This window comes from Natator depressus, chromosome 18 (assembly GCF_965152275.1).
Source record: "Natator depressus isolate rNatDep1 chromosome 18, rNatDep2.hap1, whole genome shotgun sequence".
In the NCBI taxonomy this organism is placed as follows: domain Eukaryota; kingdom Metazoa; phylum Chordata; order Testudines; family Cheloniidae; genus Natator; species Natator depressus.
Window position 1 is genome coordinate 15,407,824 of NC_134251.1, and position 27,773 is coordinate 15,435,596.

The 27,773-nt window shown below is 47.5% G+C and overlaps 1 protein-coding gene across 2 annotated transcripts in view; it reads left to right on the forward strand.

The window, feature by feature from the left end:
- TTLL10 (tubulin tyrosine ligase like 10) overlaps positions 1–27,773 on the forward strand; it is a 156,960-nt gene that overhangs the window by 124,710 nt on the left and 4,477 nt on the right. For both annotated transcript variants that reach the window (XM_074975445.1, XM_074975446.1), the window contains 8 exons: positions 2,244–2,412; positions 3,479–3,597; positions 6,021–6,141; positions 7,888–7,973; positions 9,651–9,822; positions 15,458–15,629; positions 20,638–20,778; positions 22,514–22,630. In XM_074975445.1, the coding sequence (XP_074831546.1) occupies positions 2,244–2,412; positions 3,479–3,597; positions 6,021–6,141; positions 7,888–7,973; positions 9,651–9,822; positions 15,458–15,629; positions 20,638–20,778; positions 22,514–22,630 (1,097 nt within the window). The remainder of the gene's footprint in view (positions 1–2,243; positions 2,413–3,478; positions 3,598–6,020; positions 6,142–7,887; positions 7,974–9,650; positions 9,823–15,457; positions 15,630–20,637; positions 20,779–22,513; positions 22,631–27,773) is intronic.

Here is a 27,773-nt window from a genome sequence, read left to right on the forward strand (position 1 = left end):
GCTCTTCAAGAATTTTGTAACAAGATCCAGTCACAAGAGTAAAAAACAACAAATCATTTATAGTTTCTACCCAAGTCATTTTTCAAAGTACTTTTGAGGGTCTATAGATTGTGGATCCAATTTTCAAACGTGAGCATCCCATACTGAGCCACAAATTACCACTGGGTAATTTACCATATTACCATACAAAATGGGGCATTTACTTGTCTAATTGCTGATGTGAGCATCCAAATAAAGGCACCTGCATTTGAAAACTGGGCTCAGTCCTTCTTCAGCTACCTCATATTCCCGGGAAAGGTGGAGGTTTTAATGTCTAGATTTGTGACTTCATTTAGGTTCCCACCTTTAGACAATTTAGACTATTCATTCATAGTATGGCTGAAGACCTTCCAAGTGGCCCAGTAGATTTATTTATGGTTTGATTCAGGTTGTGATTGTTTTAGTTTGATAATCCCTCAGAATCAGACCTTCAACTGGCCTAAATCGTTGGAATCCCAGTGGAGTTACATTTACATCAATCTTTTCCCTGATCTACTGGGAAACACAGAGGATATTATTCCACAGCTGCACTGTGGCTGTGCGCCTGGTCCCAACTGAAGTCAATATCAGAATTCCCATTGACAGGATCAGGTGCTATATGAATAATGCCAAGAGACTCCAAGTTCTCAGAGCATCAGACGTCTTTGCATTTATTAGGTTGCCTGGCAGCAAGGGTTCTGGAACAATGAGTGATCAGTTTTGGAAACTTTCATGGCATCCAGGTTCTGTATCTGGTCTGTACAGAGAAGTAACTGGCAAACAGCCTTAGGTATGGTAGCTGAAATGCCAGGGCATTATTTCCCAGCGTTTTCTAATTATTCAACAAAATGATCCACCCTAGGTTATCTATTGGTACTATAATAGCACCTAGAGGCCTCTGTTGACCTCAAGACCCCATTCCACTAAGTGCTGCACAGACACATAAGAGACAGTCCCTGTTACAAAGACCTTACAGTCTAGAATGACAATACACACAGTAGAGGGGCTAAAAATCATTATCCCCATTGTACAGATGGAGAACTGATGCACAGAGAGAATAAGTGACGCGCCCAGGGTCACACAGAAAATCTGTGGCAGAGGCAGGAATGGAACCTTGCTCTCCTGAGTCCTAGTCTAATGCCTCACCCACAAGACTGTCCTTTCCAAAAGGGCCAAAAGTTAGAATTATGTCTGCTGATTGCTGGCACTAGATACGAGCCTCGTCATTCTCTCCAGAAAATCACACTGCAGCTCTTGAAGACAGGGCAGATCTCATTAGCTTTGTTCTGAAAATCATTATTATCCCCTGCCAGTTCATCAGCATCTGAGCCTTAGCATCTGAGAATCAGTAACAGAACCATGGCAAGCCCTGACCTGATTAGTTACCAGTCTGAAGCTGGCTGAACGTTTCTCATTCCCACCCACACAACTCCTATAGTCGTGTCACCGCAATTAATTTGTGCCGTTCCATTTCCTGGCTGCCTATCACTGAGATCGGGACCTCAGAGCTGTCACTTTCTGCATGCACAGCGAAATTCTATAGGCTTCAAATAGACGTGTGATCATCTGCTTCGAAGTGTGGTTAGCCTAGCTAGAGTCAATGTCGTAACGTAGCGGCTTATTCTTCACTCCCGACCTGTGCAACACTCCCACCAACTCTGTGGTCCTGCATTTCTGATACAAATAATTTAGTTATAGGCATTTTTATGGCCCCATCTCTATAATACCTGGGAACCTTACAAGCATTAACAAATCTGTTCTCGCAACACCTGCTAAAATAGGGAGGTGCCATTCTCCATTTTATAGCGAGGGAAACTGAGGCAGAGCGATGAAGTCACTTGTCCAAGATCATACAGGGACTTGGTGGCAAATCTAGGAATTGAACTCAGATCTCCTGAGTCCCAGCTGAGTGCTTTAACCATAAAACCTTGCATCTACTGTAACCTCTGTGAATACTGAGTAAGAGTGTTACCATAGCCCAGTGCAGATTTAGGAGAAGTTTTTCCTGTAAATCTCTGCCCTGTTCCAGTTTTTTATTTTGTTCACACACACCTGCCATCGGTTTAATATCCGATCCCTCCTCTATCTAGGGACCATGCCCTGCACTGGCCATTGAATAAACTAGAGGACCTAATAGCATATGTGCTTTTCCATTGCTAGCTTCTGCTGAGATAGAGAAGACCTCACTAACCTGGCTCAAGTCTCCCTCTTTCTAATTCTTGCAGCTGCTTCCAGCGCATCTGAAGTGGAACTGGTGGATGAAGCCAAGTCCAAAGGGAATAAAACAAATCACAAAACAGCCCCTGAAGTAGATCAGCCGGAAGACAAGAAGCCGGAGGACCCTCAGTCGCCGGGGCCATTCTTTTACATTGGCGGTGCTAATGGGGCTGGACTGTAAGTCATTCTACTCCCCAGAGACTTCTGTGTAGTTAGATTCATAGATTTTAAGGCCAGCAGGGACTATTTTGATCTTGTAGTTTGACCTCCTGCAAAGCACAGGCCTTAGACCCTCCCCTCGTTAATCTCTACAGCATCAAGCCCATAACTTCCTTTTAGCTACAGCACGTCTTTTAGAAAGACATCCAATCTTGATTTCAATACTGCAAGCGATGGAGAATCCACCCTGGCGCTTGATAGTTTGTTCCAATGGTTAATTATCCTCACTGTTTATAAACTGAGCATTTCTCTAGTCTGAATTTGTCTTGCTTCAACTTTCAGCCATTGGATTTTGTTATACCTTTTCCTGCTAGCTTCAAGTGCTGACTACTATCAGAAATCTATTCCCCTGCAGGTATTTGATCACAGCCTACAAATCACTTCTTAATCTTCTCTTTGATAAACTAAATAGATTGAACGTCTTAAGCCTTTCGCTAGAAGACATTTCCACCCTCCCACCTCAAGTCATTCTTGTAACTTTCCAATGTGCCAGCATCCTTTTTGAATTGCAGTCTCCTGACACAGAACAGGAGCAAACTTTGGGGCTGTGTCCAGCTCCTTGCTACAACTCCCTGGGCTTTCCTAATTAACTCTTCAGGTGCCACCCCACTGGGTTTACAAACACATTCCGTTTTTCCAGTGGCTACGTAGCTGTTCTTTCTTCCCCCTCATTTCTGAAGTCTTAGGCAGAGATTTCTTGCCAAGTCACCCACTACACAGAGGAATCAGGGCTCCCACAAGTACCATTTCCCTCCTAATTGAAATAGCCCCATTTGATCAGATCAGCCTTTATTAACGAGGTCTGTACCACCATCATCATCACCTCTCAAAACCCCCAGTACAGTCCCACAAGGGTACACTCTAATTAACTAGAGAGGGGAGAAGCCCCCTCTCCCCCACCTCAGGGCTTGTAGGTGTTGTTGAGTCAGCCCTCTAGGGACAACCTCAGGGAACTGAAGGACTCCGAGCTAATTAACTCTTCATTAAAAGCGGTGGCTGCTTGGCTATTTTGTGCTCCGCGCAGGGTGAGCGTCTACTGCAGGAGCAAAGGCTGGCAGCGTATCCATGACAACAAAAGGGAGGATTACAAACTGAAATGGTGCGAGACCAAGAGCCGAGAGACCTATTACAACTTCAAAGAAGGTAAGAGGTCAAAGTGGTGGCTGTGAGAGTTAGGGAGGAGGAGGAGGAGGATTTGGGTTCCCTGGCAGGGCCCTTCTGCAGGAGCAATGGACGCATGAAGCCTTGGTGGAGAAGATGCCGCTGTGACTGCTCAGACCCCATGGTGATGGGGGCAGTATAAAGATATAGACCCAGAACACGAGCATCACCTTGGTACTGCCATGGGTGGATTGCACTCTTATCTGTCGAGCTGCAAACTCAATCCAATATTATATCCACAGAGCACCCAATGACCAAACCAGGCGATGCCCCCAGCCTTCTAGGCAGAGGCAGAAAAAACACTTTGCTGAGCAGTTCTTGTGCATTAGATCCAATAAACGGTGCATTTGTGCAGTGAAACAATTGCTCTGTGCATACCCCAAGCCCAGCTATTTCTGGCTGTACTGAGAAGAGTCCCAAACTAAGACACTCCAGGATAATAGGCGTATTTTGCATCATACTGCTTCACCTTGTGTGTAAGGACCTCCAAGTGCTTTTCAAAAGGTGGCCATTATTACTGCTGGTGTCGCAATAGGGGAACTGAGGCACAGAGGAGCTAAGCTGGAACTTTCTAAAATGGTGTGTGCTTTGTCCTCTATGAAACACATGGCTGAATTTGCTCTTCATCTCACTGCTCCCTCTCCAATCTACTCTTCTCTCTTGCCCGCTGCGTACGCTTCTCTCATGCCTGATCTCCACTCCCCTTGGGCATGCTGCCCAGCTACCTAGTCCTCTTCCCACCACTGGCGGCTGGTAGATCCAGGCCTACTGGTAGCTCTAGTCCCTGAGAGCCTTGGTTCCTCTTGTTTAGCAGTGGCCCCTCCTCATTCCCAGCTGCACTGATGAGTTTGAACCCATGTGCTAGCAGCTGGGAAATGAAGTCAGCCTGGACTCCGCAGCCCATCAAGTGCTCTGCAAATCACAGATTGATACCACTGGCCTAGGAGACTTGCCTAAGGTGGCACGGAGGGCAACTCAGATCTGCTGCCTTCCAGTCTCTTGCTCTTACTAAGAGACAATGCTACACCTGAACTCTTTTCAAAGCTAGTGCCATAGGGGGTGGCCTGGCAGTGCAGCTCTACCTTGAGACCAGGGGACATGTTGTCTTCTAGCATAACTTGGTTTATGTCCCCTGAGGTCAAGGGAGCTGCTGTACTTCGTGCCAGCTGAGAAACTGACCCTCAGGAAGGATGGATGCTTTAGAAGGGGGAGCATTTCACACAGGCACGCTATCCTTAAATGGGACGTGAACGAGCAGAAAGAAAAGAAGCCCCTTTACAAGGGTTTAGATACCAAGGAGCCCTGAAAACTCTAAGCCTCCATATGAAAGATCAGGCTAAGCATTCTGTGGATCTCCCTGCCCTAGAGATAAATCTAATCAGCATAACCAGGCTTCTTGGGGCCCAGCCAAACTCCCCACAGGAAGAGCATGAAACCAAGAACTCACAAAGGCCTCCTTTAGCCTGGTGCCTGATCAGATTTCACCCCAAAGAGAGGGGCTTTGTACAGCCAAAATGTAAACTAGCAGCTGGAGGGCTTTCCCATACCCTCCCTCTTAGGAGCCCTGGGGCCAAAAAGCACCCAGCCCCTCCCTCTTAAAGTCTGGGTGCTGGGGAATTAATGCACTACAGCTGGCCCAGCCTGCTATCCCAGCAATCCCTATACTCAGGGTATGCAGCTGTGCTCATTCCTACAGGCAGGGCCAGAGTGGGTTAACTCTTTCCCTGCCAATCCATGGGCAGGGTCTGGGCATGCCACTGCAGTTACAGTGGGGACATGCCAGCTATTTGGCCAGATTATGCCATTAAAGCAGAGGATGTGGGAGGGGGCCAAACTGCAGGGGGAAGCCTTTGCAGGCTAGAATTCCTCCTGGCCCCTGGACAGCAGTTTCACCAGCCTTTGACAGGGGCAGAGTGCCTGTTCTGGGATGACACATCTCTGCTGGCAGATGCATGGATAAAAGAGCAAGGAGACACTGTGCTACCTTCACCCTGGCCCTCCTCACTTGCACCCCAGTCCAGCACGCTGCCTGCATTATCTAGTCATTCTATGGATGTCCCCTGAAGGGTGGTACCGGGGAGGAAGGGAGAGGACAGGAAAGCTCCTTCCCCACAGTGGGCACCCACACAGGACCAGAGACAACCTGGCCCTGTGTATATAACAGTATCACGATTGCACTGTAAGTGGCAGGCCGGGTGGCTGCTACTGTGGCAAAGCAAACTCACAGAGGTGCTGTGAGGGAGAAGGAGTGTGTGTGGTCTGTCCCTTCTGGTTTCAGGGCAGATATCAGCTCCTCGGCAAGCCGTTTAGCAGATGGGGAATTTTACTCTGCAGGCAGGATTTACCTCCACGTCCCAGCCCAGGCTGTGTGGCCCATGAAAGATATATTTTGTTTTCTAATGCAGGTGAACAGCTTCTCTACCAGATCCCCAACAATAAGGTCCTCACTACTAAGATTGGCCTTTTGAGCAACCTGAGGGAGTATGAGCGGGTGATGAACAAGATCAGCAAGAACTTGAATGCCAAGTAAGGACTGCACATCCTTTTGGGCATTACACAGCCAGAATATAGAAACCTGTGCCACTTGGGAGAGGTACCATATAAAGGAGAAGTTGGATAGATGATCACCTCATTGATGGGATGAGCAATCATCTGGTAGAGACGGGCTTGTGAGACCCATCGTGAAAATCCTTGGTTTCTCCACCCTGTGATTAAAACTGATCTCTGATTAAGCTCTGATGAAACTCCACCCTCTACTTTGATCTTAGAACTTTTCAGAATCATTGAGCTAGCCAACCAATTCCGTTTGTATAGCTCCACTGATGATGGACAAAGCAAAGATTGTTTTAAGAAGCCATCGTGTGCCACCATATTTAACTTTGGCTTCACTAGATGTCACACTAACTCATGCAGAGTCTCATATCAATTAACCCAACATGGTACAGCACAATCAGCTCTAGGGACACCAGGCTTTCTCTTCTTTTCTAAAGTCTTGTATGCTCTTCTTTCCTCTCCTCCATCCGCTCATCTTTTGGCCTCATGTTTTGATCCAAAACCCACTGGGAGTTAATGGAAGTCTTTCCACTGATTTCAGTGGATTCAGGAGCATGCCCTTGGTGGCTGATCAGAGTGAAGTAGCTTTTCTCCAGTACTCAGCTGTAGTTAAGTTCAATGGTCCATGTTTTCTGCTTCAACCTTCTAAAGATCTTAGTCTTCACTTCAAATGATCTAAGCTGAGGTGGATGCTGAGTGCTACATTTTTAGTAGGCTTTAACTTGGTCCATAGTTTTTTGGGGTTCAGTTTTACTCCTCCAACTAACTGTCCCAGCATTTTTGTGTCTTCACTGGCATTAATATTGGGTTGTAGTCACCCACCTATTCTGTGGGTTTAATCTCTTTGGTTATTTTGAGTATGAAAGAAGAGGTATAAAAGCCATGGCGGTGGGGGGGGGGTTGATATTTTTTTTTTTTTTTTTTACTCCTTGAAAGAGTAAATTAGAGAAAAGAATCCATCTTTTATTTATGACTGGGACTGTGGAAATGCCTGATCCCCAAAGGTACCAGTTGTAATGAATCTGCCCGTGAAAGACGAGGTGGGAACTCCTAAAGCTCTAGAGTGTTTTGTAAATATCAGACACAGCACATGACCACCTCTGCTGCAGTGTTATCTGTACCGCAAACGACCTCTGCCATGGTTATCTGAGGTCCTGTCTGTTAGTTTGCAGCAAACCTAGCGTGCAAAGGACATCATCAAGACCAACAGAAATTCTGTCGAGATTAAGGAAATATTTGGCCATGTCTTAGCATATATTCTCCAGCATTCCCTCCTTGGACTTTTTCCATTATTCAGATTTGGAGAAGAAGCTCTAGTTTTGCCCAAATCCTTGTCTACCTCTGATAAACAGTCAATATTGATTTACAAGCTGCTTCATGTCCCAAAGTCCCGAAGAGCTTGATGCAATATTATAAGGGATGCGCTCAAGACCCAGAAGTCAGATCCAGATTTGAACTTTCCCAAAAGTTGGAGCCTGGGGTTGAGACTCAGGCTCGCCTCTAGAGGTGACCAAGAAAAAAATAATTATTGTGAGTAAAAAGGCAGCCTTCCCCAATGGAAATAAAAGAGTGCAGGGGAAAAGACAAGGGGAAAAAAATCCATAACCCAAGTCTACAGTAAGATGTGCCCCCCCTCCCCCACCTCTTGTCTGATGAGAACTCAAAAAGGGCTGTATGGCTCAGGAAAGGTTTTTTGGCTTATGGTTGGTTCTCCCACAGGGTACTGAAGATGGAAGACTTCTTCCCAGAATCCTTTCGGCTGGACATAAAAGATGAGAGAGAAGCTTTCTTTGAACTTTACAAAGGTGACTGGCCTTTGCATGTTAGCGGCCAATGATGAGGTCAAGTGTTCTGGGAGAAACATTGTTTTTTAAATGGCTTAGTGATCCCAAAGTAATTATGAAAAAGCAGTGAGGGGCTTCCCTGCCCCCCTTTGCTCCCCAGTACCTGCCCACTCCTTCAAGTACCCCAGAAATCCCTGGTGTGTTAGCAAGGTGCCTATGGCTTCTCTGACCTGCCCAAGAATCAATCATGCTACAGCTCTCAGCATCCCTTTCAGCCTCTCTTCTGGAATATCAGTAGGGCTAGAGAGTGAACAGTAAATGTCCTGAATCCCCATGAATATCAGCAACATGTGGGATATTCATCTAGACCCGAATACTGCTGACAAGTGGGCTACTCAGAGAATGTGACTCGCTCGTCCCCAGTTTCTCTGACACGAAGCCCAAATATGCCCCTTCAACATTCAGATGGTTTTGATTGGCCCAGAAGTTCCCCACCCCACTGTCTCTAGCCAGCTGTCAGCTGCCTTATAGGTATCTCCTTGCACAACATCCCCGCCTCCAAGCTGTCCAAACCCTGGAGACAGATTCTTGTCTTGGGCAGTGTCAGAAAGAGGCTCCCGCCAACTTTCTCCCTTCAGCGGTTCCCTTGGCCATCATCACTAGACATCATCACCAGCACTTTTGTTTGCCCGCTCGCTTCTCCAACACACCCGCAAAAGCATCCTGGAGGCTAGCTGCAAATGCACTTGAAGGCCCCATCATTCAGGAGGCGGAAACAGAGTCCAGTCTCCAAAGCGAATGATGTATGGAGGAAACTGATACCGCTGAACAAAGCCTTCCCAGCTGTTGGCAGTGCCGTTTCCTCGACATTCTCAGCTGCTGCACGCGCAGCAGACACTACTGAATCTGGGACTTGAACTCAGACCCCTGCAGAGTAAGCGATTACCTGCCATCAGGCTGCCCCCATGTAACCTCAAAGGAGCTGATGTATCCTGGCACTGAGCTGTTACGATAAACCAGGATCCATATATTGACCAGTTATCATAGTAGAGCTGAGACCAACTGGTAAAACCCAGCTCCAGATCTTAAATGACACCAGTGCTTGGGAGTGTTCAAGGCCCTTCTTTATTTGTGAGATACGATATTTAAATATATATTCAAATGAGCATGTTTCAGCACCCATTAATTGAGCACGTTGGTGTCTCGGGATAACATGCTTTAGACCAGCGGTCCCCTGCCTTGTTCCGCCGCTTGTGCAGGGAAAGCCCCTGGCAGGCCGGGCCGGTTTGTTCACCTGCCGTGTCCGCAGGTTCGGCCCATCGCGGCTCCCAGTGGCCGCGGTTCGCTGCTCCAGGCCAATGGGGGCTGCTGGAAGTGGCGGCCAGCACATCCCTCGGCCCGCGCCGCTTCCAGCAGCTCCCATTGGCCTGGAGCAGCGAACCGCGGCCATTGGGAGCCGCCAGTACGTCCCTCGGCCCGCGCCGCTTCCAGCAGCTCCCATTGGCCTGGAGCAGCGAACCGCGGCCACTGGGAGCTGCGATCGGCCGAACCTGTGGACGCGGCAGGTAAACAAACCAGCCTGGCCCGCAAGGGGCTTTCCCTGCACAAGCGGTGGAACAAGTCTGGGAACCACTGCTTTAGGGAATGTACAGTACCCATAACTACGCTGTAATCTAATAGACTCTTTCTTGTCTGCAGACACACAGATTTGGATCTGCAAACCCACCTGCTCCAACCAAGGGCGAGGAATTTTCCTGCTTAAAAATCAAGCAGGTGTCCACTCGCTTCAGGCCAAGCTCCAGAGCATCGAAGAAGATCCTCTGTACAAGAAGGTGCCGTACAAAGCTCCCCAGGCAAGAATAGTGCAAAGGTAGAGAATGCAGCAGGTGGGCACTCCATTGCATCCATTTGCAATCCAGCTAGTGCTGGTGACAAAGGGGAAGATGGGTGTTCCCATGATGTTGAGGCAGAATTGCAAGCTGGAAGAGCTAGGTTCCCCTCCTGAATCTGCCACAGACATGCTCTGTGAACTCGAGTAAATTGCTTTGCTTCACTTCATTTCTCTTAGCCAAATCCAGAGCCCCTTGCTCATTTCCCAATCAGACCTTTATAAGGGAAACTCCCTCTGACTTCAGCTTGGAAACTGAAAAAGAACTGGGTCTGGCACTCTCCACCCCTGTGACATCCAGTCCCCTGAAGGTCAGTGTTTCTGAAAGCAGCTGCCTGAGCACTGAAATATTTGAGATCACCTCTGTGGGTCTGATCCAGTGCTCCAAGAATTAAGTGGGAAGGTGCCAGCTGACCTCCGTGGGCACTCAGTCAGACCTTATTGACCTTAATAACTTGAATCCCTTCACAGCTGTTTGATGGCTCACACCATCTCTTCTCAGTGGCCTCAGATTCACTGTGTTTTGTGGGTGGAGGGCTATTTCTCAGCTGAGCCTGTTTCAACACTTTCATGTCTGACATTTGGAGATAGATCATCACCATCAAACAGGAGATTTGAGATGATCTCTGTCTGGCAATGTAAGAATGACTTCCAAAGGCCAAATGCTATGGGTTCATACATGACAAAAAGCCTTGTAGAGAGCCATTTGAATTAGGTATTATCCCAGCTTGTGACACCATGCCAAGATTTCACACACCATACAGCTGCAGCATCTGTTCCACCCATTCTATGCCTTGCCTCCTATATATCTGTTGTAGTCTGCCTGGAAGCTGTGAGCTTCTTGACCTCAAACAGGAACTGCTATTGTAGATACTCATGGCGGTAGTCAAAGGAGACACATACTTTCTTTGTAAGAACTTCATAGCTAACTATATTTTTTTAAGCCAAAGCCCAGAGAGTCTCTGGCTACCAGACGTTACTGCTGTTTCCTTCTGATGTCTCTGCAAGTGTCATACTCCAGGGCAGTGCAATAACACCATACAGCTTTCTTTTGTAGAGCATCTCTCTTATCAGCTGCATCCCAGAATGCTTTGCAGAGTTGAATAACACAGCCGTGGCAGAAGGAGAGTGAAGTTAGACTAGCAGAAGCAAGGGAGTAAGTTTTCAGCTTAGATTTGAAAAGTGATGGAAAGCTGATGAGGTGGACAGGTGCAAGAAGGAACACAAATAAGGAGCTGTGGAGGAGCAAGCTCTTCCCCAGAACAGGTCCACTCTCTGTGTAGGGACATAAGGACCTAAATAAAGAGATCCCAGTCCACTAACTAACCACATACAAACAGCAACCACCATTCAGCAAGGTGTGAGTTAGATTTCCAAAGATCAGTACTCAGCAGTGGCTTAGCACCTATGTTCCCACAGAGGTCAATGGGCGTCATTTTAATAGGAGCAGAAACAAATCCAACCCTGAGAGCCTGTGAAAATCCACACCCATAGTACACAACTCAGTCCCCTCTTTATTAGGCACATCCTTATCCAACCAATATTTATTGGTCCCGTGAGTGGTCACATAAGACAAGGTTCATTCCATTTTGCTGGTGGAGCTTGAGAATTATTGTTATTATTATTAATTATTTGCATTACCATAGCTCTTATAAGCCCTAGTCTTGGCCCTGGACTCCATTGTGCTAGGCACAGTACAAACATGGAACAAAATATGACTCCTGCCACAAAGAATCCAGAATGGGTATGTGCTCAGACGGATCCAGATAAGAGTTCTTCACTGCATAAACTTTCTACTGACTCACCCTCTGTCCTTAGGCAACTCACTAAACTGCTCTCAGTTCCCCATCTTTGAAATAAGAATAGGAAATACTCAGCTCCCAAGTGAGAGCTGGGTTGATTAATTCATTGATTTTTCTAAAGTGCCTTGAGCTTCGTGAATGAGATGCAGTACAGACGTGCAAAGTATTGTCATTATTTATATAATGAGCTGCAATTCACAGACACCCCACCTGGCTTTCATGGGGCAGCCTGGATTCTAAGTGGTTGTTTGGTTCAGTAATCTTGAAGCTAGGCTTCCAGTACACTTCAAGCATCCCAATGACCAATACTATATTATCATGATCAAGTGTGATCAAGGTGTGACTTGCCACGTGGCATGCCAACATCATAGTGCGATATACTAAGGGCATGACAAATTTATCATAGTGTGACATTAGCATGATCCATCATGGTGCTGTTTACATCACCCCACCATGCCAGTGGGTCACAACGCAGACATTCTGATATGACAACTTAGCAATTTTATCCCAGAAGGTCAAGAACACAAAACTCCAAACTTCCCAGCCAACTCAAGCAATTAGTCCATTTTATCCTTGTCAGACTATTACAATAAATCTCTCTTCACAAGGAAGGTGTTAGCCAGGCTAGTTGGGAGGGACAGGAGAGCCTTGTAAGAGGGCAAGTCTGAACTGCCAGCCCTTCTGCGGTAGGACAGGTCTGGGTATGCAGTAGCTTGCACGTAGAAGCAGAGGAATTGATAGCCTGGATCAAACCCAAGGTCCATTTGTCCAGTATCCTGTTTCCAACAGTGACCAATACCACATGATTCAGAGGAAGCTGTAAGAACCCTGCAGTAGCACATGTGGGGTAATCTGCCCCCCACATTAGGTCTCATTCTCATCTAGTCTGACCGCTTGGACAGCTCAGATCCCAGAAGTTCACCCACCCTTTCCTGTAACAGACCTATGACTTCTGGCTCAGTTACTGAAGTCCTCAAATCTTGATTTATAGACTTCAAGTTACAGAGAACCCACTATTTTACTCTAGTTCAAACCCAGTGCGTGATTGGTGCCCCCACATGGTGCAGAGAAAAGTCCTCTGCCAACCTGACCTGAGGGAAAATTCTTTCCTGACCCCAAAACCTGATCTCCAATCGCGAGAGACTGGGTTAAGGATGAGGTTTATCATCCTGTCCAAAAATGTTGTTAGTTTTAACTGTTAGAACTCTGGGTATTATTGTTATCTACATAAATGTCCACTCCCCTTTGGTGAGAAGGGACGGCGTACTGCTCCTAAATGATATCACTCTGTGACAGGTTCTTTGTATTCAAATGCAAACTCTGTATACTCTCCAGTAAATATTAGTCACTCTTTAATTCCCTCCCACTCTACAAATGTGGCATACGCTTTTATTCCTTTAATGTTCAAATGCTCAGCTTCTCTTCCGGCCATTTCACTTTGCGTCCTAACAGTGCCCTCTGCTGTCAGTGTCCACAAAGAAATGTTGGGTTAGACCATAAGATGAATGAATGGGTTTGTTTTGTGGTGTGTAATGAGACTATAGCGTTTTTAAACCAACTAGAAAACTCCGCATGACCTGGAGAGCTGTGCTGCCAATGGGGAGGGGCAGGGCGAGCTAATTTATCTGAATGTGTCAAGAAATTTAATCTTTCACTTTCTACCTTCTGCAATATGACAGGTTTCAGAGTAGCAGTTGTGTTAATGTGTATCCGCAAAAAGAAAAGGAGGACTTGTGGCACCTTAGAGACTAACCAATTTATTTGAGTATAAGCTTTCGTGAGCTACAGCTCACTTCATCGGATGCATACTGTGGAAAATACAGTTTCCACTGAATGCATCTGATGAAGTGAGCTGTAGCTCAAGAAAGCTTATGCTCAAATAAATTTGTTGGTCTCTAAGGTGCCACAAATACTCACTCCTTTTCTTTTTACCTTCTGCAATGTGTCCCTTGTTTTCAGGCAGGCAGAAAAGAAACTCTCCAGTACTACATGCTGCCCGAAATTCTCCTTCTGAGAACAGCAGAAGTGGGGGATGGGGGGGGGAGGCCTAGCCCTTTATTCTGGCTATATTAATTCCATTGAGCAGCTGATTCAGTGGTCTGTCCTGAATATAATTCATAGATTTTGTGGCCAGAAGGGACAATTGTCTCGTCTGCCCTCCTGTATAGCACAAGCCATAGAACTGTCCCAAAATAATTCCTAGAGCAGATATTATAGAAGAAACATCCCATCTTGATTTAAAATCTTCCAGTGATGCTGAATCCATCACAACCCTTGATAAATTGTCCCAACAATTATTCTCACTGTTAAAAATGTATGCCTTATTTCCAGTCTAAATTTGACTAGCTTCAACTTTCAGCCATTGGATCGTGTCATACCTTTCTCTGCTAGACAGAAGAGCCCATTATTAAATATTTGTTCCCCATGTAGATATTTATAGACTGTAATCAAGTCACCCCTCTTCTCTGTTAAGCTAAATAGACCGAGCTTTTTGAATCTATCACTATAAGGCATGTTTTCTAATCCTTTAATCATTCTCGGGGCTCTTCTCTGAACCCTTTCCAGTGGGAGATAGACATGTAAATACTTTATTGAATCTGGGCCTTAGTTTTTAATGGGTCAGCATCTCTCAAGATTTGTCCCAGGGTAACTATAATGTTAGCACTGCTGTGTGCCTTAGTTGTTTGGGTAACTCATTGAGAGCCAGAGTTTATAGCAACACGGTCACTTCCATGGTAGGACTGAACTGTGATGTCGCTATCAACGAATGTTAAAGTCACTGCTAAAAGCAATCAGAGCTGGGGGACATGAATAGGATGAGAGTTGAAGTGTTGTCTGTTATAGAAAATGACTTTCTATAGTTGCCCCCTTAACTTTTTTAACCAACCTGCTCTATTTACAAGTTAAAAGATAGGTGTTTTTCTAACTGCCTACCTCGCAAACTCAACCTCACAGCTAAAAGTCTAGAGGGTTTCTTTCTAGCTCAAACTGGTCAGCCTATTTGACAAGTCTGTTGATGACGCATGAGCTAGAAAAGAATCTAGGTCACTCGCACTGTCGGGGCACAACACAGTCGAGAGGTGCTAAAGTGCTAATATACTTTAGTCAGTAAAGTCAGCAGCTCTGGTATGACTCTGAATGCACACGCAAGCCATAGATCTGATGAGTGAAATGATGCCACTTTAACATGGTTGCTTTTCAGAACTACACTTTAAGGGACAGAGAGAGACAAGGTGGGTGAGGTGGTATGTTTTATAGAACTGACTTCTGTTGGTCGAAAGCTTGTCTCTCTCACCAACAGAATTTAGTTGGTCCAACCAAAGATATTACCTCACCCACCTTGTCTCTTTAATATTCTGGGGCTGACATGGCTACAACTATTCTACATACTTTAAGACACATCGTTATTTACACACAGAGGGACCCGCATCTGCCCTCCTCACTCAAACCGCTCTCCCATTTGACTCCACTGGGAGTTTTGCCTGAGCACGGATGATTGGATCGGGCCAAAATGTCAACAGAGGTGAGGGGAAGGGAAATATAGGACAAGAAAGTAGCCATTTAGTGGGTCATTTGGTTTTGTTCATCAGCTTTCAGCTTCTGTTAAACTTAATCTTTTTGGGTAGCCTCTCCCTCCCATTGATCTAAATCCGTACTTATGGAGTAAAGTGATCAGAGGCTGATCCTGTGTCAACTGAAATCAACGGCAATGCTTCTAGTGACTTCCAAGGGCACAGGAGTGAGCCATTAACTCCCCATGCTACAGCCCTTCATGTCCTTTCTTGATGTCATATCTTGCACTTTCATTCCGGCAGGTATATCCAAAAGCCTCTGCTCCTAGAGGGGAAGAAGTTTGATGTCCGTTCTTACCTCCTCATTGCCTGCACGGTGCCTTACGTAGTATTTTTCGGCCATGGCTATGTCCGACTTACCTGCACCCACTACGATGCCACTTCTGATGACCTCACTGCTCATCTGACCAATCAGGTAAACTGAAAATATATCCATCTATCCACCCTCTGTGATCTGATTGGATGGTGCCAGGAGGTCCCTTTTGTGCCCATAGACCAGTAAAATGATAGACTAGAGATATCACTATTAGCAAGTGGGGAAGTTGATTTAGGTGCATTCTGGGAGGCAGTTCTGACAGAGATGGGACTCCCAAAAGCAGGGTGCCTTGAGAGGCTACTGATGTGGTTCATGAGGATGTGACCCTTGCACTTTGGCTGGTATGGGAGTGATTGGATCAGGATCCCAAATGTATTATGGCCAAATGGACCAGGGTACTGGATTTGGATTCTGTTCTCTGCCACTGATCTGCTGTGTGATCTTAGGTGAGAGAGTTCCCCTCTCTGGGTCTCTTTTCCCTTAGTCTGTCTTGCGTACACAGATCGTAAGCTCTTTGGGACAGGGACAATATGTCCCTTGACAGATCTGGGGCCTCGGTCGCTGGTGCTACCATAATTCAAATAAATAATAATCATGCAGCATGCAAAAGTGTCTTTAATGAAGCATGCCTCTTGCTAGCTCTTGGAATTAAACCTTGATCTTTGCCAGCTTTGCTACCTCCAAGTGAGACCCTTGCACTGGGCCCTGTTATCTGCCAAACGCCCAGCCCACCCTGTCTCCCGCTAGTAACAGCCCCTAAGGGGGGCAGAAGCTTCCTGTGAATGGGGAGGCAGAGGGAGAGGAGGGGGAACAAGGCAAGCTACTGAGACTCTTGGGGAAGGGGAGGAATCAGATCCAGGCTGTGAAGGGGCATCCCGGTAGGTCCTACGGCCATTCCTACGGCATTTCGAGAGCAGCTGATGCCCAGTACCCTGTGTTTCCCCGCCCTTCTTGGTGATTGGCACCCTGACCTCTGCCTAGGTTTTGGTGCCCTCTCCTGTCTCCCACCTGCCCTGGAGGTTGGGGCACTTACTCCTGCCCCTCCCCCCAGGGTGTCTGTGCCAGGACCCATGGCAGCTAGAAGGCGGGACCTGGGCTGGGCCAGGGAGTCCTACTTACTCCCCGGTGGCTGGCCTAGTCTCACGTGCTGCGGTGGCTGCTCCAGTCGCTCCTCCAGGTCTTGCTCTCCTCTGCCCCCGCTTCCCTCCCATGCTTGTGGGGCCCGAAATGCAGCTGGATGCTGTTCAAACCCCCACAACGTATTGTGAGGGTGCAAACCAGTGGGTGGGGTGGAGACATTGATCCGCCACCCCCAATATTTCCAAACACACCTGCCCACCCCCCCAGTTCCACGGCCCCATGCGATCCCCCTGCTCAACATATACCAAGCAGGGGACCAAAGTCCACCAGAGGTTTTGCGTCACACGAGGCCCACATCAGCTAGGGCTGACCCCGGCGGTAGAGAGTAAATGGGCACTTAGGAAAGAAACCACAGGGAAGAATACCGTTTTGCCTGTAATGCATGTGCTCCCTCCAGCGGAATGGTGTGTTCCGGACAGCCAGGTGGGGAGATCTCCCAGGCTCGCCCGCTTTGTTTCTTGCAGGAGTTTTATTGTTATTGCAGAAGGGTAGCTCGGGACACGTATTATAGCCACTTTCTGCAATATACGCTGTTATCAACTTGTTTTCCTGGAACAGAGTTGTTTGCTCAACTCGAGGGCTATGCGCAGGGGATTTCAAGTGCTCAGGTGAGACCCTCTGGCACAACCGACATCAAACAAGGGACAGGTGTTTATTAGCAGAGCATAAATTACCTAGAAACCTGTCGGGAAGAGGGGGAAAGGTAACTCACCTGAGCAGCTGGCACCGTGGAGGACTTTTTTTCAAACTACACTTGATTCTGTCCTTCCTCCCCCGTGCCAGGAAGGCAGCCATTTTTCTCTTGTATGTTTCAAATGTCAAGCAGAACCATTTTCCACAGCGCACCTCTACGAAAACGCCCTGCAGTTGGATAACAAGGTAGCTTGCTCCCCTTGCTGCAGGGAACTTCGCTTTGCTAAACACCAGCACTGTTTTGGGTTAAATGCACAATCATCTCTAGCTTGACACAGAAAGTGTAGTGTCAAAAAGCTTTGTTCCAAATGTATTTATTTGTAAATCTACACAGAGCCAATGACTAATTTGGCATCCTGTTTCAATGATTAATTAATTATTAATTCTTATTGTATGTGTTGTTTGTATTACCCTAGTACCTAGGAGCCACAGTAATGGACCGGGACCCCACTGTGCCAGGCACTGTACAAACACAGAACAAAAAGCCAGTCCCTCTCTCAAAGAGCCTACAGTCTATGGATGGGACAAATTCATATCTGATTTCGGTCCATTGAAGTACATGAACCAACATTAGCACATTTGGTCCACTTTTGTTTGCAGATGGACTCAAACCAAAACCCTGATTCATGTTTGAAATTCTGGCCCAGATCCCAATTTTGCTGCTGGTGCCTGTCTTAGGTTTGCATTTTACCTTCCTCTAATCCCAGCTAAGGACACATCTGGGGGAGCCGAGGTCTTGCACCTAGGACAAACGCTCCCTTTCTCCCACGCCACCTCATTAATACACCCCTGCCAGCCAGTCAGTGGCTTTCCGTCCCACGAGTCAGGCAACAGCTCATCAACAGAGAGGGGCTGATTTTCTTTCACAAGCAAGCACAAGGGAATGTGAAACTGGATCCTGAAACCTTGGAAAGAAAGCTACTGTTGTGTCCGTTTCCATCGACAACCCTTCCCCCCACCCCTTTTTTTTTAAGAGCTTTGCCGTGTTTTATAAACCAGCTTTTAAAGGGTCTCTCAGCCCAAATCAAATTTGTAGTTATTGAGCCAGACCCTCGGCTGGTGTAAATCAGTGGACCCCATGGAAATGAATGGAGCGCCACTGATTTACACCAACTGAGGATTTGTCCCATTATTTTTTACAAACTTGTCTTTCTCCTTTAGGCTGACGAGACAGCAAGTGTGAAAAATCGGGACAGAGGATGGGGGGGTAATAGGAGCCTATATAAGAAAAAGCCCCAAATATCGGGACTGTCCCTATAAAATCGGGACATCTGGTCACCCTGTTTTCCTTTGACAAGGTGAAGTTTGTTCCGTCCAGGACTGGGTCCTTGTGAGGCGCTGCTGAGGGTGCTCAGCACCTTGCAGGATCAGGCCCTCTGTTTTCAGGGAGCACGTGCTGGCAGGAGCCAGTATGCACTTATCTTATGAGGACAGGTGGGAGTGGGAAGACAAAGGCTCAACAAGTGATAGGCCTCATTTGCCTCCTGCCCCGCCCAGGGGACAGTGCTTTAAGCTGAAACCAGGATGAGACGCAGACAGCTCCACTAATCAGAAGTTTTGCAGCTTAGCAGCAATTGCATGGCAGATATGTTTGCAATCCTGCCCAGCTGTTGCATAAGGAGAGGGGATTTATCTCTCACTGGCCGATGCAAACACCCAGGGCTTGATAAGGCTCCACCTTACCCGAGGATTAATGAGACAGCGGAATTGAGACTCCTTCTCCCTGATTTCCTCTAGAGATACACACATGTGCATGTTTCCCAGGCGCTCTCTCTCTCGCAGCTTCCCTTCCCAGCAGAGAGACACTCTCCGGAAGTCGGTTTATTCCTGGTCGTGTGGGGGAGTGTTACACTAGGCTGGGAGCATGGCCTCGTCCTGCCTGTCGCATGGCGAGCGGGGGGCTGTGTGTTCACAAAGAGAAATGCCTTCCTAAAAATGCCTGACGCTGCTTTAACACAGTTGCTTGGTAATGGGGTCTGCTGTAAGCATGCATCACAGGCTGCCTGCCCCTCAAGTGATATCATCTAGGCAGCAGCCAGGGGAACAGGAAGGAAAAGGATAATATAGAGCAGGGCACTGGGAGTCTGGACTCCCAGTTCCAGGGTCTGATTCTCAGTGAGTCCATTCCAGGCCTTGGGTAGGGAATGGGGAGGGGGTTAATGTAGTTTTAAGCCACCTTTGGGGCATTCCCTATGTTCTGGGGTCATACAGGGGCCTGCCCCCCGATGAGGCTGTTTCTCATGGGTCTGCATGGGGCCCTGGGAAGCCGAGAATAGCTGCAGTACAGTGCTATGGTCCCAGCGGGTCTCCAATCCAACCCTTAGTCCCAGGGCTGCAAGCAGGGCTGGGCTGGGGTGGAGAACTGGAGGGAACTGGGGAGAGGCTTGTTTATGCCCACTTCAAGCAGCATCACGGGGCTTTAATGCAACTGAGAATCAGGCCTCTGGACTCTGTTCCCAGCTCCGTCACTGACTCGCTGTGTGTCACTTCACCTCCAGGCTGGGAAGCAAATGGACTTTCAGGCTTGGCTATGAGGCGCTTTCTAGCAGGTCCTCTGTGCACTGTGACTGCTAGCTAAGACACAGGGTGGGCTCAGACTATCTTTGTGTCCACTCTGCACCCCTAGTTCTGATTGCATCCGGGCTGCCTGAAACTTGTGCATTCAGGGATTGATCCTTCGAGGCACTGAGCGCCCTTAACACCCACTGACTTCAATGGACATTGAGGGTACTCAGCACCTCACAGGAGGACTTAGTAACATTCTGCAGGATCAAGCGTTAGGACTCTAGGTCTGATCTCACCCACCCTCATATTTCCCATGGTGTCAGTGAGCTCACTCATCTTAGCAATTCAAGGGGCTGACCTGCACCCTGGCCTCCAAGAGGCCAATGGGAATTGTGGGTACCCAGCACCTTCCCGAGCAGGGTCCCAAAGCAAAACATGAGGTAAACAAGTCTGGAACTTCCAGCTGGGAATTCTGACATGGGAGCCAGAGCCCTAAAGCCATCAGAGCTAAACCCTCTGAGCAAGGGTGCTTGGGAAGAACAGACTGGTCACAACTCCTAGCCCAGAGCATTCCTTCTGCAGTTCTCACTTGGATCCGCTTGTTTTCCCATCTCTTGGGCCAGGTGGCAACTCAGAACCTATGGTTTGAATCTGGTTTCCTTATGACCATTCCTCTCTTCCCCTCCCCATTCCTCACTGCAGGCAGGGGGAAATCTAAGCCTTTTAACTAACCATCCCTTCGCTTTCTCCATCCTCCCTTCTCCCACAGTACATGCAGAAGAAAAACCCCCTGTACAGTCAGCTGAAGGAGGAGACGGTGTGGCGGATGGAGCGCTTTAACAGCTACGTTAATGATAAATTCAGGCAAGCCAAGGGCCTCCCCAAGGACTGGGTCTTCACCGTGTTCACTGTGAGTGCACGGGGAGCCTGTGTGCGTGCGCGGTGTTAATTAGGATTCCTGGAACAGGAGGGAGGGCAAATCTGCTTGCTTCTCAGGTGCCCGAGGGGAAACAGAGGGGCATCAAGTAAGGAGAAGGTATTGGCAACACCATAGTAGCCGTTTACCAGCAGATGCTGAATGCGGCAGCATTTTACTGGTAAAAACCACCCTAAAAATGTGCATCAGAAACTCCGGGAGTCTTTCATCTTGTTCATGTCAATGTAGTTTTTATTTTTACGTCACACTTTGAGGTGACTTGTCATGAAAGAGGGCGATGGGCAGCAATTACCCGGAGCAGTGCTCTAGCGCTATCCATGCTTTCAATCCAATGCCACGCTACTACAGTGAAAAGTCAAGGGGCGTCAAAGAGATGTGTAGATTGACAGGACTCAAGCCGAAGCCTGACTGCACTTTTGAAGGCCTTTGTATAAGCCCGTTCATTTATGGCCTGATCCCAATCACATACACTCTGTTCTTGCAGTGGGATGCTCCGATTGTGGCTGGATAACCCCTCCTGTCATGAAGAGTGGAGCAGACCTAAAAGGCTTGATTTCCACCCCGCACTCCCATCTTGCACAGGCCGAGAGGGGAAGAAAGTTAGGGACGGAGTCTCTGGGGCCATCCAGTTCATCAGCCTGACCCTGATGATGCAGTAAGGTTCCACGCAGCTTGAAACATACGCTGTGGATGGAAATGAAGGGAGCAGAGCTCAGAAAGGACAAGGGCTGTTAAGCTTTGTTGTGGTTCTGCTGTTGTTTAAAACGACACCCAAAGGAAATTAAATGCTAAAAACCTTAAGATAGCATTAGGTTTTTCACTCAAACCTTAGGGAACCAGCTAGGAAGCAACTCGGGCTAAGTTTGCCAAAAGTTTCACTACTGTTCTGAAATCTTTCCACCAGCCTGGGTTCAGGTTATTGGACAGAAACCATAAAACACAATCATTTCAGCCCAAAACCAAGCAAAACCTGGCAGTGTCTGCTCCATTTTGCCCTACGTTTTTGGCTTCCTGAACCCACACCTCAGAGCACAAAACTCAGGCAGTCTGTGAATCGTCAATTGCCACATTTGCCCCCAAGTCTGGTTGTCCCTTTTAGAAGAGTAAATGAAGAAGTATTTCTCGGAAGTTTGTAAACACTTGTTCTGAGTGAGAAGCCAGGCTCAGTTCCATGGTGCAGTCAGTGTGATAGCACCATGGAGTAGCTAGGTTCAAAAGAAGCCCTCAAGGAGGAAGTCAGAGAGATGGGTGAAGGTTGAATATTATGCAAGGACCCCTGTTATCTGGTAAGCAGTATTTTTCCTCAAGCTTCCTACCAGAGAAGGTGTACAGGGGGTGGCTGTCTGCTTGAAGATGGGAAGGCTGTGGAGAAATGTTGTTCACAAGCCAACAGGGTCCATGGGTCTTATGATCTCAGCTGGAATGGCTCCAAGGTCTGCCTAATATGAGAAAATCCACATTGGAGATAGTGGGTGTCTCTGGAAAAAACACTTACATGGGAAAATCCTGCCCTGAGATGTGGGTTTTGTGCCCCATTTCACATGTGATTTGGCTCTCAAATCCTCTCACTTTACAAACCTGGGAAACCATCTCTATAGAGACAGGGAAGGGGAAAGTTTGCTGGGCCAGTTGGTTGCATCGCGACTAAGATGCTGTGCTCCTGTGTGTTTGGACTGACCCTAAGAGGCCATTATCATGTGTCTTTCAGAAGAGAATGCAGCAGATCATGTTGCAATGCTTCCTGGCTGTCAAGTCCAAGCTGGAATGTAAACTGGGCTACTTTGATCTCATTGGCTGTGATTTCTTGATTGACGAAGACTTTAAGGTATTTAGCAAAATCTTGTTCCCTTCATGCATGCAGCCGCTTCTGAGGAGGAAGAAGCCAAATGTTTAACAGCACAGAGCAGCCCTTCCATAAGAGTTTAGGGTGGGAAGTGAATACTTTATCCAGTTAAAACTGTGATTGGAATTTGGGCAGGAATGTGGATTTAATAGCGAAAAATATCAAGGGATCTTTAGTGACCAGAAGCCCCCGGTCTCAATTTTACATCGCCTCTGAAAGATGGCGGGCCGGATACTCAGCTTGTATAAGTCAATGCATCTGCCTTGACTTCAAAGGAGCTATCCTGATTTACACCAGCTGAGTATCTAGCATCGAAACTCCAACAACACAGAGACCCTTTCAAGGCTATGCTGGGGCACTGGCTCATTACTGATCATCAAATCACCAGCAGAACTTTCTAGATGTTCCTTGTAGGTTTTTCATCCATGTACTGATCCATCCCAATCCAACTTAGCTTGTGAGAACTGATAGAATCACAGAATAAAATGGTAAATTGGGAAGTACAGACAGAGAAAGAAAGCTAGAAGAGAGGGGAAGGACTGGCTACAACCATCACGTTGCCTCAAAGTCCTATAGAACCACCTGGCCTGGACACAACAGAAAGCCATCTGGTTTACTTTGCTTTTGTAGACCTATTGCTAATGTAGAAGCTAACTCAAACATATTCCAGCAAACCCTACTACAGAATGGCAGTCATGTATGCAGCACAGGGCATGGTACCCACACAGTAGTGTCCTTTGTGCAGGAAATCTATGGCAAGAGAGAGTTAATGGCAAAGACACCGAAACTGGCACATCTCAAATTTCAGTGACAACTGTCTTTTTGCAATGTTGGCATGCAAAGCCCTGGCTGTGTAAACATGATATAGAAAGGGAGATCCAATGTCACTCTAGTCTGGCAATCCCTCTGTGGTTAATTAAAAGCGTTAGCTCCACTTCAGTGAAAACATGGCCCCTGGAGACTATTACGTCTCTATGTATTTTGTATATGGACGGATAAACAGATCGGTTACTTTAGAATGGTTTGATCTATAACCGTGGTGGGGATTTCAGTGCTGAGAAGCTGGAGCCCCAGCAGTGCTGAGCGGGTTTGGAAGTCTGTTAAAATGGGGAAAGGGAGTAAAGCAGGACTATATGTCTGTATTTGTGTATTGCAGGCTATTCCTTGTTCTCTTGTCCTGTAGGGAGACAATGAACCCGACTCTCTGTTCATGTACACCACTGTCAATTAGAAAAAACTTCACTGAAGTCAGTGGAGATACCTCAGGGTAGAACTGGTAGAAGAGAGAGGAGACTCAGGCCCAGTGCCTTTAACCCAGTGTTAATGGTCTGTTGAAGTCTGTACGAATACCATGGTTGCTGGGGTGTTTGGGTAGTTCCTGGCTGGGCTTCCTGTTGTGTAGGGATCTGCACCCGTAAGACACAATGGGCCTGGTTCTCCTCTTCGCCATACACCAGTGACTTCAGTGGCATCTGATTCACATCCGAGTAAATGAGGTGCCTGAATGTGTGGTGTTCTGCCCCAGAGCAGGGCTCCCCTTCTAAAGGGGCAAGGCTGTGATGTTCAAGTTTCTCATGTTCCAAGGGCCGACATGCACTAGAGTGGCTGTAAAAGGGGGTGGAGGGACAGGCTGGATGGCTGAAGGGCTTGATAGTGGCAGGCAGCACCTTGGAGTTCTGTTACGTCTTCAGCTCCAGTCCAGGATGAAAGGGATTGAAAGGTGTTGCCATCTGATGGATTTCCAGTGGCCTAGATGATACAAACCGGGGTGTGTGTATGTGTGTCTTTAGGGCAGTGCAGCGTGTTCCCTTGGTTGTCAGTCTAAGCTGGGAAGCCAAGGGCTAACCAGGTCGCACGGATGGAGCTGTTCCCTCACACCAGGAACTCCCTCCAGAATGAGCAATGTAGGTGGGACAGGGGGAAGCTTGCATCAACGATGCTTGTGCTGGAGCTGTGCTATAGATACAGGTGGTCTCCCCCAGAGCCGAGCATCCAGCACCAAACTCACATACACACAGTTAAAGGAGTGAATTGACGGGAGGGAAAGTGCTGGTAGAAAGGGCTAATATTAGCTTTCTCCATCTACGTCCTTCCTTCCTCCTTGTTCCAAATGCCTAGACACCCCTGAATCAGTCCCCAGTAGGGCTCCAGGGTCCTGCATTTGGCTGGTGCAGTCTTTGAAAGGCATTTCTGTCCCAGAGCATGGTCTGCAGCACATTGGTTGCAGCGTGCATGCAAACAGGGCCCGTGGAAAGGACCCACAACCCCTCTGCAGCACCGGCCACTCTTGTCTCAGCTGCAAGGAGGAGGGCATGGGGGGGGCAGTGCTTGTTTAGCACAGCTGTTCTGTCTCCTCAAGTAGTTTTGCCAAGACCCAGGGCTTAGGGGGAGTTCATTTAAATGGTCTCCAGTCAGGGAAGCAGTGGACAGGAAGGATTGCATCAGCCGGGCAGAAGGGCCGCTCTCCTCAGGGGCTGCTGGGAGGACAGGCGTGTGGCTCTTTTAGTAACAATGAAGGGATTCAGCCAGCCAGCCACGGGAGAGCAGACTCCAGCTTCGCCTGCCAATTTGTGAAAGCCAAACATGCTGGGGATAAAGGGCCAAAATCACCCCTGCGGTGAGCAGGTGCAGTTCCATTCATTTCAATGGTACTGCTGCCCACTCGCTCCTGGGATCGTTGGGTCCTTGGAGTGGTGCTACAGAGAGATAGATGGTTCCAGGCCAATTTCAGGAGCTCAGGATAAAACCTGCTTTACAGCTTCCGTCTTCGGGGGTGGGGGGAATCTGCCAGCTAACTTTGTGACCTTTGGCAGCACTAATTGGTTCCCTCGTGGGGAGTTCAGCAGAGACTGAAGGCCCCTCTCAATACTCCAGAGCGCTCAGGATTTCAGCCTCATCCACAGTGTAACATGAGACCAGGCCTCTTTAGTATTATTATTAATCAGCTGCAGTGCGGTGATTGTGCATCAGGACCCCATCACGGCGAGGTGCTGTACAAACATGGACCAAAAAGATAGTCCCTGCCCCACAGGGCTCTGGGCTTGGGACCGGACTCAGAACCAGCCCTGCCAAGCTGCTTCTGAACTGGGGATTCACATGCAAAATAAGCACAAATCTCTGCCCCCCCAGGACCGCAAAGGGATGAAGGAGTTTGTGTCTGAGGTTGCAGCTGTAGCTGCTATCTTCTTAATTAGTTATGGAGGCTAAATCTTTTAAATGTTACTTTCCTGGCAAGAACGCACGCTCCAAGGTAACCCACACAGATCACTCTGTGTGTGTTTGTGTGTATAAGCACATGCATTCCCCCACCCCCCATGGTGTATGCATTGATGGAACCATATTTACTCCGCAACTAGTTTCAAAGGCAACACAAGAGATAACACAGAGCAAGCTCAGGGGGCCACCAAGAGCAGCAGAATAACCACTACCCCTTGTAGCTTTTATAAGCGCTGCCTTTCCTTGACAAAGCCACTGGCTAAAAGATGCAACATGGCAGGAGTTTTACGTGCCGCGGGAAAACTAAACTGCCTGCGGGAGAGTAAATGGCATCACCCAACAGGTATGCCCTGTAGAGACTAGAGAACAGGACTGGAGGAAAACAGTATGGAAGCACAAATTCCCTTTTTTATGTCCAGAGAGTAAAAAGATAATTTGGTTATTTTATTTTTAAGCATTACCTTTGTTTGGTGTTGGAATTTTGTTTCTTCTGCAGTTCATAGGATTAAATAGTTAGCACCTAAACAGCTCTTTAGATCTTCAAGGCACTGTATCAACATTAACTAATTCATCTTCACAACACCCTTCCTAGGCTGGTAAGTTGCAGTGTTCCTATTTTGTACATAAGGAAACAGACACAGAAGTCAGAAAGTTAAACTAACAAACACCCCCTTCCCCCCCACCACCCATCCAGGCACCAAAATAAATACCCAGATTTTCAAACAAGCTGAGCACAGGGGGTGCTAGGCCCGTTTGAAAATCTCAGTGGAGGTGGGGCCTGTTGGGGGCCGAGTGCATCTGAACATCTGACCCTTATTTCGGTGGCTAAATGCAAGCTGAGCTTTTTTGGAAATCTGTCCCCAAGAGGCCAAGGGTGTGTAGGCCCCTGACAATGCAGCTAGGCGTCTAATGGGATTCTCAAGAGCACCTAGCGCTAGCTCACATTGATTTCAATGGGAATTAGGCACCTACGTTGCTTAGGTGCATTTGAAAACCCCACTAGGCACCTGTTTACATCTTTAGGCACCTAAAATCCCTTTGCAAAACTGGCTCTAAATGAGTTGTCCAGAACCACAAAGAAAACCAGTTTCAGAGAGAGGCAGAACTCAGAAGCTCATGGATTCTGGCCAAGCACTCAGACCCCACCTGGCTTTTCTTGTGAACAAGCTAAGATGAGGCACCATTAGAACAAAACAAAAGGGAATAATGCAGCTTTCGCTCCAGTTCTATGCATCTCAAAGGTCTTAAAGCTATGGGACAAATAACGGAGGCCTGGTTTGGATCTCACTGGCGCTGGCGTAGAGCAGGAGTATTTCCACTGAAGTCAGTAGAGTGTGACACCCGGCGTGCATGAGAACAAACCCATGTATATCATAGGTTGCGAACAGGTGTATCAAATGCAGCCGTAATTACATGCCCAGCAATAAATTCCATGTAGGCTTGAATATTAGAGTCCACTGGGAGATGGGACACCAGCACTATCCCCTATTATTTTCAGAGACCCCCAAATAAATCTTTACTTTCCACTTGGCCAGCTGCTACAATTAAGCAGTGATCAAAAGACCACACAGTTTATGGGACGTCACTTCTCAAGGTAAAATTCTTGGGGAAAAGAATCAAACTCTCACCCAAACTTGCATTTCTTCTGAGCCCCAAAGCTCAGACCCCTGAAGCAGTAGGAGTTGTGGGTGCAGAAGGAACACAGACTCGGGTCCTTTGGTAGCTGTTCTCTGCAAAGTAACACGGAACAAATTCAAGCCACAGGCGCTCAGAGGCTACAAAGATGAGAGCTGTATATGAACCCGAACAGAATAGAAAAAAAAATAAGTAGCTGATAATAAAAGGTCATTTGTCAAATGCTGACTGTATCCAGTGCCATTTAAAGATCGAATGAAGGCATGGGCCTAGC